The sequence below is a fragment of the Spinacia oleracea genome, chromosome 2 (assembly GCF_020520425.1).
Source record: "Spinacia oleracea cultivar Varoflay chromosome 2, BTI_SOV_V1, whole genome shotgun sequence".
Taxonomy (NCBI): Eukaryota; Viridiplantae; Streptophyta; class Magnoliopsida; order Caryophyllales; family Amaranthaceae; genus Spinacia; species Spinacia oleracea.
The window spans coordinates 79,127,716-79,140,087 of record NC_079488.1 but is presented as its reverse complement, the minus strand read 5'-3'; the positions used below and the strand labels follow the sequence as shown (position 1 = coordinate 79,140,087).

Below are 12,372 nucleotides of genomic sequence, written 5' to 3'. Positions count from 1 at the left end.
TATGGTATCAGGTATGGGGTTTGGTTTCAAACCCATGGGTTTGGAATAGGTGATACCTAAAAACCCAATACCAATACCTAATATCACATGTTTGGTTCATTTTACTCTAGTATATTACTCCGTAATAAAAAAAAACTCAAACCTCCATATTTTCACTTTAGTATATTGTTATTGTTATTTATTTTTTAGAAAATGACCCTTATTTTCACTATGGTTGTGGATTTGTGGTGGTTGTTGCGACAATGGTTTTCAGGGAAGGTGTGGGATGATTGAAGAGACAGAAAATTGGAGGCTAAGGAGATGTTATCAACAGAATGAGGGAAGGTTGTACTTGCACTGGTTATTGGTGATGACGATGTATTTATTTATTTTAATAAAATTCGATTCCAGTGGTGGGGGTATCCGGGTATGGATGAAACCCACCTCCCTCTAGGGTATGAGAAACCCATACCTTGGGGGTTTGAAAGGTGGGCTCCACAGTTATTATTTTTAACAAAATTATTTAACCAAACACCAAGTATGGGATTGGATGATTCCAAATCTATACCTGACATCAAAAATCCTTGAACCAAAACGCCCCCGTAGGGACATTCTAATTCTAGAATAGTACTCCGTACAAGTGACTATTAGTTACGAAAGAAAAGTGTCACCCACTCCTAATCTATTCCCTTTTCTTTTAGGGTGCACAAATATGTAGAGATGCCACTGAGTTGAGTTGGCCCGAGGCCTGGCACAGCGCAGAATGATAAAAGCACAGCCCGACACAAATTCATGGGCTACGGGTTGCGTTTTTTTTTAAAGCACGGCAAGACATGGTACACCATGGCTCGGCACGGAAATGCACGTTAAATCGAATGAAATTACGCTTAGGTACGAAGGCACAACCCGGCCCAACACATGGGTTTGAAATGTGTATGAGCAGCCTTTTTGATATTTTTGGCCCAACACAAAACAAGTGTACTTGACTTGAAATGAGTCAGACCCGTGGGGTCGGCACAAAACAAAGGCCCAACCCAGCCCACATCCATCTTTACAAACATGGGCTTATGAAGAATCAACCTCATTTTCCAATTCCCGTCTGTCGTTCCCACAAATCACACGAGCCATTAAAATATAGTTAAGCTTTTTGAAATGTGAAGTTCGTGAACAATAAATTTCATAAGGATATCGGGCATAAACCATGAAGAACATGGTTCGCTAAATAAGCTATATGTGCAATAGATATGAAGATCTATTTTGGTGCATGAGATGCAATGATATATAAAAACAAAACACTAATAGGCTTGTACATTACTCGCTCTAACATAGCAAATTTTAGGCACATCATATGCCGAAAGGTTGCTAGATCAAGAGACGCCAAAAACACAACACAAAATTCCTATTTCCGACTTCTTTTTTTTTTTTGTATACCCTAGTTTCAAGCTTGAAGAACTTGACAATGGACAATATGGCTTTTTAAGCGTTTCCTACCAGCAATACTTGACCAGATATTCGACATCATAGTCTTGAACTGACCTTTCCCTGTTATCGTTTCCCACAGATGATCAGTAGTTACCGCGCTTCCACCATTGTGAGATCTCGAGACATCTACCAAAGAAATACTCATGTTATTACGTACAATACTCAACTTCCCGTTAAGAGGGACAAGGGCTGCTGCCTCCAACGCCTTGGAATTTCCCAGATGAACTCTACTATCAATATGTTTACTCCATGCATCCTCGCCTCGTCATATACCCTAAGTTTACATCCATCTTTACAGTCCAAGGCATAGAGCTTCCCGTTCAAAGAAGCACTGGGATTCCTCCAACCTGCAACCATTCCATCATAAACTGGATACCAACTGTCAGATTCTGGGTGATATACCTCACTTAGAACCTGTCTATGTGTCCCAAGCCCTTTTAAGAACCACTTTCCCTCATAGACAACTCCGATGAATGGCACCATTGCTGTACTCATATCAGAGATTATTGACCACCTGTTCTTGTTCGGGTCATAAACTTCAACTGATCTTAAGGAACGGTGAATACCTTCATTCTCACCACCTGCTACATACAAGCAGTTGTTAATGACACATGCACCAAAGAAATGCCTACGGCGTAGCATATCTGGTGCACGATGCCATTTATTTGTTCGGGCACTGTAAAATATGACACGTCTCATTGAACCTTTAAGGGGATGTCTGCCTCCAAAAAGGTATAAGTGACAGCCACTAAGAACTGCACATCCAAACCCTAAAGCTTCAGAGAACTCTTTGGGAACAGGTGGAAGGGGTTGCCATAGTTGGTGGGTTGGGTCAAATGCATGCCATGATATTTTACCATCTCTATCTCTCTTGATTACATACACCCATTCTTCTGCAATTCTTAGACTCTTCCTTAATGAGTAAAAGAAGTTTCCAAGAAGAAGTCGGTGCCATCTTTTGGAAACTAATCGGAGGTTTCGGTGTTCTACTCTTGGAACCCTAATTAAGCAAGCAATGGCCAGGTCATCAGGGAGACCTGGAAGGAGAGGAGACTGACTGCGACTTCTATCACCACGACAAGGTTTCTGCCGTGTAGGATGAATGGACGGCTTGATGTCAGGTTGCAGACACAACCTTGTCCCAGGGACATATTTCTTTGCTCCAGCTACAGTTTTCAAACCAGCATCTACTCTACACAAACATGTTGTTGTGTCAACCTGCAATAATAGGACAATTTTGATAGTTACAACTTATGATCATCTTCCCTATTTCATTGTTACAATTTGCATATATACACGGATTCCCTAGCATATTCCTAAGCAATCCAGCATGAAAAAGAAAATGATCATCCAATATGAATTTCAAGACTTTAACCTCTTACCTAAGTAATGAATTAAAAAAGTATGACTAGACATTTATGCAAAGGAGATAATTCAACAATAGCAAGAAATTGTACTGCTAAGTGCTGCTAATCATCCAATTGATTGCAAATATATACTGACAAGTCATAGATTAGAAAGACTCGTAATGCAAATAAATTAGCAATCATGCCAACCTGAGCAAGAGTTGTTCTTGATTCTTGTGCCATCATTAGCGTTTAGTAAGAATTGAACATACAACAAAGTACCGCGTGAAACCCTTATTCAGATCCCTTGATGTGTTTCTCCCTCCCTCGTACCAAAATTTAACCAAGAACCACTTCCCTCTTCTAACTTTGCATTTAAAACCTCGGAAAACTATTCCAATATTCAATTACTCTGTGGCTAGATCCTCTAGAATGATTGCAGACTGAACTGCATTAGTACTACCACTGACTGACTGTCTGATTGACTATATTAGTCAACAATTAATTCAATGGTAACAAGGTATCCTTTCCCTCACTCAACTGGCATCAAGTATTGACTTGGTACGAATGTCCAGCTTGACTAGTGTCCTTAATTACAATCAATCTCCGACTTATTGACTTAGTAAGAACTTGGAGTATTACGATGAATGTCCTGTCCCCCTCCCCCAATCCAACCCCCGCGTCAAGTCCAAGTTAATATCCGATATTGATTCATTTTCACACAAATGAACGGCAATCGCTTACGACAGAGACAGAAATGCAGTTGAAGTTGACTTATGACTCCTTTCCCAATACTCCATAGTCTATATCACATCTAAAATAAAAGCATCCAAAATGCAGATCTAATCTATGAAAGATTGAAACTTTATAACATTTGAACAAAAAATACAACTTAAAAGTAACCAGAAAAACAAACAGAAACATACTGAACATTACCAACACACAATTTCTTGTAACATCAGGAAAGCAGAGGACAGAACAACTTACCAGAGGAGGTTGAATCATTTTATCCATTTCTCTCACTCATGACCAAATCCTCCACAAATTGTTCTAATTTCTTCAGCCCCTGCAAACATTTAATTACATCAAAATTACTTATAGCAATGTTCATAGGTTCCTAAATTTAACTGAAACATCAAACTTTGAGCTAATCAAATCATTAAGTCTTTTCTTTCTGAAAAAAAGGCACTAAATTCAAAAGAAAATGGTCTAAATTACCCACCAATTAGGTCATTGAAGCTGACAATTCTTACTTCTTGGAATTCAATTGCAAGGCAAACAAAACTCAACAAAACAATAACCCCTTCAGTTTTTTTACCAAAATTGGTGACAAAATAAGCAAATTCAGCTCATAGTCTCTGAAACCCACCTCGAAAATCAGAACACCAAGTTCTCACTTCAACAGCTTCAATTTGATATAAATTCTGAAATTTCCCAGAAAAAAATAAGTTGGGATTTTTATCTGCCTAAATGCAAGCAATGAAGGTGAAAAAAGGGGTTTTTTAAGAAATTTAACCAATGAGTGGGAAGAAAACCCAGAAGAAGAAAAAATGCAATTACACAAAAGAAAGAGTGTTCATAAGTAACAAAGGAAGGAAGATGATGAAATGAGGCCCCAAAACGGCTAAACCTAAACCACTATGAACTTGTTTCCAAAAATTTTAGGTGGGTGAACTTATCAGAGCAAAACCCCAAGAAGAAATCGGTGGAAAGATTTGTGTAAGCTTTGGAAGTTTGCTGTTGTTTGGAATTGAGAAGATAGAGATGAGTTCTCCCCCCCAAAAAATTGAGAGAGTAAAAAAAATTGAGGTCAAATGGGTGATGGGTTATTTAATTACACCAAGATTAAGAATGGATGAAGATTTCAAGAAAAAGGTTAAAACAAAGTAGAGACCCACATAACTTCAAATCCAACAAGATGCTTTCATTGTTTAGCGTGGGCCATCCCATTATGTTTTGACTTGCCTACTCCACAAGTGGTATGTTGTCATATGAGCAAATTGAGGTTTTGGCAAGTAGTGATTACATATTTTTTGAATTAATTATGGAAGAGAAGGAAAATGTTAAGTACCATTTGAAATGTGAGTAAAAGGTAAAGTGAATATTTAGTTGTAAATATATGAAAATTGTGAAAAAATATCATTAAAAAAAGTGGAGCAACCATTATATAACTTTCCTAGTAAAAAGTATATTTCTTTGTTTCATAAATATCACATTATCTTATTTTTACTCTATTCAATCTTGACTTTTGTTTATTTTTGTGATTCCTACTTAAAAAAAAATTATTATGTACGGTCTTGTTAGATTCCTACCGATATTTTATATATAAAAAATTTATAATTTTTACTTATACGTAATTAAAGATATTAAGAATTAAAATATATGTTAGTGGTACAATATTTAAAAAACGGATAAAATATATTTATTCTGTTATACACACTGTATTTTCTTTCTTACCATTAGCATTGAAGATTCCAATTTCCATATGAGTGTCCTATCATGGTTTTTCATGATTAAAAGGGACCCCTAATTAATGATGATCAAATGTAATAATGTGGGGTCTACGATTAAAGTTTGAGTTTAGCGATAAGTGTTGTTTTAAGTTGCTATTTAAACATAAAACTACTTTAATCTCCTCTCTTTTAAATTTTTGGTTTTTTCTTAGGTTGCGTTAGAGAAATGGTGAGGTCTTTTCATTTTTTTAAACAGTTTAAGATCACAAAAATAATAAGCTACAAACAGGGATGGAAATGAGTGGGATTTGGATCAGTTAGAGCGTCACTCTTAATCTGTTATCGGCATTTATCCGCTCCATTCTTCACCCGCTTAACTCATCATCCATATTCTGTTCATCCATCATCCACAGGTGTACCTGGTGGATCGGGTGATATTCGAGTGAAAACTATTAACCATTAAAAATTCACCACCTAATAATATGTATAATAATAATAATAAACAAAAAACAAAAGTTGTACACCTACATTTACTTCCTAAACATTTTTTTTTCTTGGTGTATTACCCTTAGGTCTAATCCGGATTCGGGGCTAGTTCTGAGTGAACAGGTTACATTCTCCTCCCAATTATATTGTTGTTGCGGGGGATCGAACACGTGGTCTTGCCTACCAAGTTCAACCTCAATCACCACTGAACAAACCGGCAATTGATTACTTCCGGAACATATGGTTGCTTCTCATCGTGCATAACTTATAACCCAAAATAAATAAAACAAACACTAACTTTAATAAATAATGGATTTTTCAACACCTTTTATGTTTAAATAAAATAAAAATAATATATATAAAATAAATGGGTGATGGGTCGGGTGATAAACGGATGATGGATAAAAAAAACATCACGCACATCCGACCTCATCCAGCACCCATTTTTCATCCATTTAATTATAGCGGGTCAACGGATTATTAGATCATGCACTAGATATTTTATCCCTAACTACAACCTTACAAGTTACAACCACTACTAAAAAATCTAAATATTAAAACACATTACGTATATACTTCCTCTGTCCTTTTTTAAATGACACAATTATTTAGGCACGTTTGCCAATGCACGATTTCAAACATAAATATGTTTTGTTATATACAAGAAAAAGTTATAAAAAAGTTGATATTTAAATATTTATTGAGACTATAAATCACAAAAGCAAGTCAAATGAGCTTATTTGAATAGTGTCATAAACTTAATTGTATCATGTAAATAAGAACAGAGAAAGTATATTTATTTTCGGGTATATTGGGAAATTTCTTGTTGCTCATTGGATTATTTTTTGTTCAATACAGTACACCTAGTTCGAGATGTTTTCGAACACAAGATGGGAGTTCTCTTAATTACGGGGCTAAGTACAACATATACAATATAATGCTCAGCAATACTTAACAAGTGCAATAAGCTTAAGGTATAATCGAAAACAAAATGGAGTACATTTTATCAAAACTTAGAACATGAATAAGGGGAGTCTTTTAAGGGGCTCTTAAGGAAAGGGAAAAAAAAAGAGCTAGCTCTTATGTGGAAAACGGGAGGCTCATAATTAGGAAGGCGGAGAGGTCAATATTTGATATTTATTTCAAGATATATATCACCCCACTAAACGACAAAATAGAGATAAGACAAAAATGAAAGCATGTGTCATTTTTTAAAGAATAAATGTCATTTTGATATAGCTCTCCTGACTTTCTCTCCAAGTTTTCTCTCGGCTCATGATAAGCTAACGTGAGCCGTAGCTATGACACGAAAAACTGGTTCGAAATCTCAGGGGAGCAAGCATGGAAATGGTAGAGGGAAGCTCGCAGGACCATCTTCGGATTCTCAGGCACTTCGTACACGATCAATTGGTGAAATTTTGGGGGTGGAGGCACTTGATTTTGGATTGGAAAATGAGGTGTTCACGGCGAAATCGGGGTTGCAGCAGCTTCAACTACGATCCGAAGTTAGGCATTCATTCAATGAATTTATGCAGGTGATTCATGATTCAGCTGCTTTGATGAAAGATCGATCGAACGTCGATATAGGTACGATTACTGTACCCATATTACAGCAGTTTGAGGAGGTTGTTATGAGTGATAATGATGATGATGTGATTATTGCTGAACCTATTCCCGAATCTGTTGTGAATACTACCCCTGTTAGAATAGAATTAGATGATATACAGGAGGAAGTGGAGTTTTGGAACTCATCTGTGGTGTGTTCTGTTGTTGGTGCAAATCCCCCAATTCATGTGATGGAGGGTTTCATTCGAAGAATTTGGAGGAACCTGAAAGTGGACAAAGTTGTGATGGTGAAGAAGGGTGTCTATTTGGTTAGATTTACTACAATGGAATCAAGGGATAAAGTGCTTGCTGGGCGTTTTTTCTTTGATACTAAACCATTAGTTCTGAAACCATGGAGGGTAGACATGGATATGGAGAAGGAAGAGGTGAAAATGGTGCCTATTTGGGTTCAGTTGCAGCTAAACTTTAAATACTGGGGGGAGAAGTCCTTATTCAAAATTGTGAATCAGTTGGGTAAGCCTCTTAAGAGAGACTATGCTACCACATGTAGGGACAAAATTAAGTATGCCAGAGTAATGGTGGAGGTTCATATGGATCATGTTTTACCTGACCAAATCTCTTTCATGGATGAACATGGGGAGATGGTTGTTGTGCCAGTACACTATGAATGGAGACCTACACTGTGTACTATGTGCAAGTTGGTTGGTCATGTGGAAGCAGAGTGTAGACAGACTAAGACTAAGAGAGTTTGGGTTCAGAAGAAAGCAGTGGGCACTCTACCTGTGCCAGCTACTGAAGTGGAACCAGTGGTGGATCAAGAAGGGTTTCAGAGGGCTCTCAGACCTATCAGGGTTAGAACTTCTAGTGTTCAACCAACTCAGGTTGATAATTCCTTCCAGTTATTGTTGTCTCAGCAAGATGGTGAGGGTGTAGTTGAGCATGTTGCAGTTGCAGGACATATTGGTGAATCAGTTGAAAGGGGGGACCCCTATATCCCTAATGGATAGAATTTTGTGTTGGAATGTCAGGGGCATCAATTCCACTCAGAAGCAGAATGAAGTGAGGAAGTTCATTCAAAGGCATGATGTGGGAATTGTTGGCCTCCTGGAGCATAAAGTAAAGCTTGCTAACTTAGGTAAGCCTTACCAGAACATTTTTTGAATTGGTGTTTTACTAGTATTAATGCTAGTTTTCACAATGGTGGAAGAATTTTTGTTGCCTGGAAGCCTGGTTGTTTTACAGTGAACATTGTTGCTGTAACAAGCCAGCTTATTCATTGTCATGTTACCCCAGTTAGTGGCATGACTAGTTTTTTCTGTACTTTTGTTTATGCATTTAATGATAGTTCCCAGAGGAAAGATTTGTGGAAAACTTTGATGGAATTGAATTCTCAAGATCCTTGGATCTTATATGGGGATTTTAACTGTGTGATGGGGGTTGAAGAAAGAATAGGAGCCCCTGCGAGGCATGCTGAAATTACTGATATCAATGCTTGTATGCATGTATGTAGTATGGAGGATATCATGTGTGTTGGCAATCTGTTTACTTGGAACAACAAGCAATATGGGGCAGCTAGAGTTTTTTCTAAGTTGGATAGAGTTCTGTCTAATCCAGCTTGGCAAAGTGCTTATTGCTCTGCAGAAGCTTGTTTCTTGACTGAGGGTGAGTTTGATTATTCACCTGGTTTGATCATTGTGTATCCAAGACACACAGGAGGAAGAAAACCATTTAGATACTTCACTATGTGGAAGTCCTCTCCAGATTTTGCTGGAATTGTGCTACATCAATGGAATCAGCATGTTCATGGAAGTAAGATGTATACTGTTGTTACCAGATTGAAGAAAGTTAAGTTGGCTCTTAGAGAGCTCAATAAAAAGGGGTTCTCAGACATTTAGGCAAGTGATTTAAAAGCTTATCATGCTATGGTAGCTGCTCAGGAAGCCATGCATTTAGATCCTGCTAATCAGGAGCTTGCTGATTTGGAGTTAGTGGCTATTCAGAATTACAGAATACAACATCAAGCTTATTTGGATTTTTTGAAACAAAAAGCCAAGATAGACTGGATTAAAGCTGGTGATGAGAACACTGCTTTGTTTCATCAAAGTATAAGGAGTAGAAATGTTCAAAACCAGGTGTATAGTATTCATGGTATGGATGGTGTTTGGAGGGACACACCTGATTCTGTTTCTGCAACTTTTTTAGATTGTTATTGATAGTTCAGTAGGAACACTTGACAAGAGGGGGGGTGAATTGTTTCTTGGGAACTTGGGTAAGTTTCTTGCGGAATTTAAACAATAAAGAGACTGAGAATAATGAGCGAAGAAAGATATAAAATGGAGGAACCTTCTTGACCCTAATCAAGAAGAACCTCACTACTCTTTTTGTATTAACGCAATAACTTTATTACAAATACACTCTTTAACTCGAGTTCCTGTCGAACACGAGTTCCCCACATCAATCCCCTTTGATTACTGTGCTCCTCTTTCTCTCTCTGACTTAACTCTAAGTCGCTCCTTTTCTCTTTGACTTAACTCTAAGTCGCTCTGTTTCTCTTTGACTTAACTCTAAGTCAATTAAGGATCACTCAACCCTTAAACCCAAAATACAATTTGATATAAAACTCTAGTACATAATAAAGCTCAAAGTAATAAGGAACTCAAGGGACACTCTTTTGAAAACTGATTCTCTTTTAAAACGTTTAAGCTCTTAAGATATATTTTGCAAAGATCAGTTGTGTGTTTTGAAAAGCTAAAACTCTTCTCCTTTTATAGGAGAGTTTTAATTAGGGTTGGGTACCCATGTTCTCCTCAACTACCCACTAACAGTTACTGCTCAGTAACATGGGCATAGTTGGAGAGAAACAAGGGAGACCAAATCAAAACACTAAATGTACGTTAAACAGAAATACGTGGGGAGAGTTTCAAAGAACGTGGAAAAACTTTTACTTGAGAAACAAGGAGAATAAATCAGAATCCTATGTTTCATTTATTAATTAAATTCATTTTATTTATTAAAAAGATTTTCCAAGTTAAAACTCTTTTATAATTACAGTTAACATATTTCATTTAAAACGTACCAAAATACTATGTCCCTTTCATACCAAATTACTTATAAACTTTATTGAATACTTACATAAATCCTAAAACATAAACTCATATGTTGTAGTCTTCATGTCGCACCTTTAGAAGCTTCACTCGAAGACTTCCCAATTTGTTCCTTCTCTGGAACGTCGAGGATCCACATAATATATGAGGATCTCGCCTTAGGAACTCGCCTAAGGATCTCGCCTTGCTTAATGATTATTTCTTCAATGTAGTGTCTGACATGGATCAATTACTTGCTTATATTCCACGTTGCTTAGTTTATCAAACTCAGGATCTCCTTAACTTAGCATTATCCCTCTAAGGATCTCGGAACCTATTATGCAACATAACTTAACCAATTGTCAGGAGTTTGCTTTGTCATCATCAAAACTTTAGGGTCAACAATATTCCCCCTTTTTGGTGATGACAACAAAAGCAAACTTTCACTAAATGCAACAATAATCAATTAGCGTAACTATAAAGCAATAAATTAAATAAAGTATTTTTATGAAAATTAATCTTAAGCTTCCGAAATGAAATTAAGGAAAATTCAAATTAATTTTAATAAACGAACATAAAATTAAAAACGAGAAATAAAATTTTATGAACTTACATCGAGAAGTGAGTAGTGAGACGGATTCAAGTGATCAATTTAAGTTAAGTTTGCATTCATTTCCCCCTGTTGGAATTAACAAAAAGTAGAAATACACAATACTAATATATACCGATTAGAGCGCCCTCCGATCAACGGTTGGTAAACTAAGTTAGCCTCAAAGTTAAGTTCCAACGTACTAGATTTGAATAGAAAACATAATAAATAACTAGTCATGATTTTAGAGATACGTTCATTGATGAGTTCCACTAAAAATAAAGGAAATAAAATAAAGGAAATAAAGGATGTAACTGTATCCCATGAAAGGAGTACAAACCAAAAAAAATAAAGAAAAAGTTCCAAAATAAAAATAAAGCGTAATGTAGCACACACACAAAAAAAAATTTGGGATCTGGGAAATTGGGATGGAACAAGGTTAGATTTTGGCAAAGAGATCCTCAAGTTTGGGAAGGACTTGAATCCATTGGTTGAACCCCAGATAACAAAGTTGTAACCTGATTATGGAGTTGTAGTATCTTAGCATTTGTGGACTCTTGAAGCAGTATCATTCTATCCATATCCTTTCTCAACTTGATAACCTGTTCCTTGAGTTCCTCCTTATTGGGATCATGAGATCCTAAGGAACTTGAAGAACCAAAAGCAGCAAACCCACCAAAGCCAGTAAAGGAAGAAGGAACAGTAGGAGTGGGAGGAACAGGGATGTACCTTGGTTGAGGAACAGGGCTATCCACCTTTGATGTAGGAACAGGGGTGGATGTTTTTTCAATAATAGCAAGTTCCTTTTCCTCCTTTTCAATTTCAACAGTGTCCTCCAATACCTCTACGTTCCCATCATCATCCTTATTGTCACAAGATATGTCAACGAACACCGGAGGAACAATGACCTTAGGAACTCTAGTGGCTACCCTTATGCTCCTACGTTTACCATGAGGAACATCCTTTGGCACCTTAGGAACCACCTTAGGAGCCTTTTCAACCTTCTTAGGAACTACCTTAGGATCACCTTCTTTTTCCCCCTTACTTTTAGGTTCCTTCACTGTAGCCACGGCCCAACATAATCTCCCATTAGCTACTGCTAGATTCATGCTTCTTAATAAATCACTTTGCACAATTTGTTGACTAGTGACCGTCAACTCTCCATAGTCACGCAAATCCACAGAGAAACTCCTAAACACCATAGTCAACAATGAAGCATAACCAACCTTATAATCTGAAGGAACACAGTGGGATAAGTGTTTAATCATTAAGGCAGGAAAGTTGATTGGTATTTTGTGTTCAAGGCAATACATCAAAGAAGCATCATAGAGGTTGGCCAAGGTACGCTTTTGAGTGCGAGGAACAATACCTCTACGAACAAGGTTAAA

At 37.0% G+C, this 12,372-nt stretch overlaps 1 protein-coding gene and 1 pseudogene across 1 annotated transcript; one reads left to right on the top strand and one right to left on the bottom strand.

Annotated features, from left to right (window-relative positions):
- Window positions 1–1,139: 1,139 nt before the first annotated feature.
- Window positions 1,140–4,652, bottom strand: LOC110794999 (F-box/kelch-repeat protein At1g55270-like; annotated as a pseudogene).
- A 3,714-nt stretch (window positions 4,653–8,366) lies between these two features.
- LOC110795018 (uncharacterized) lies at window positions 8,367–9,207 on the top strand. Its single transcript, XM_021999987.2, has 2 exons — window positions 8,367–8,371; window positions 8,490–9,207. The coding sequence occupies exons 1-2, from the start codon at window positions 8,367–8,369 to the stop codon at window positions 9,205–9,207; spliced, it is 723 nt and encodes a 240-aa protein (XP_021855679.2).
- Window positions 9,208–12,372: the final 3,165 nt, after the last annotated feature.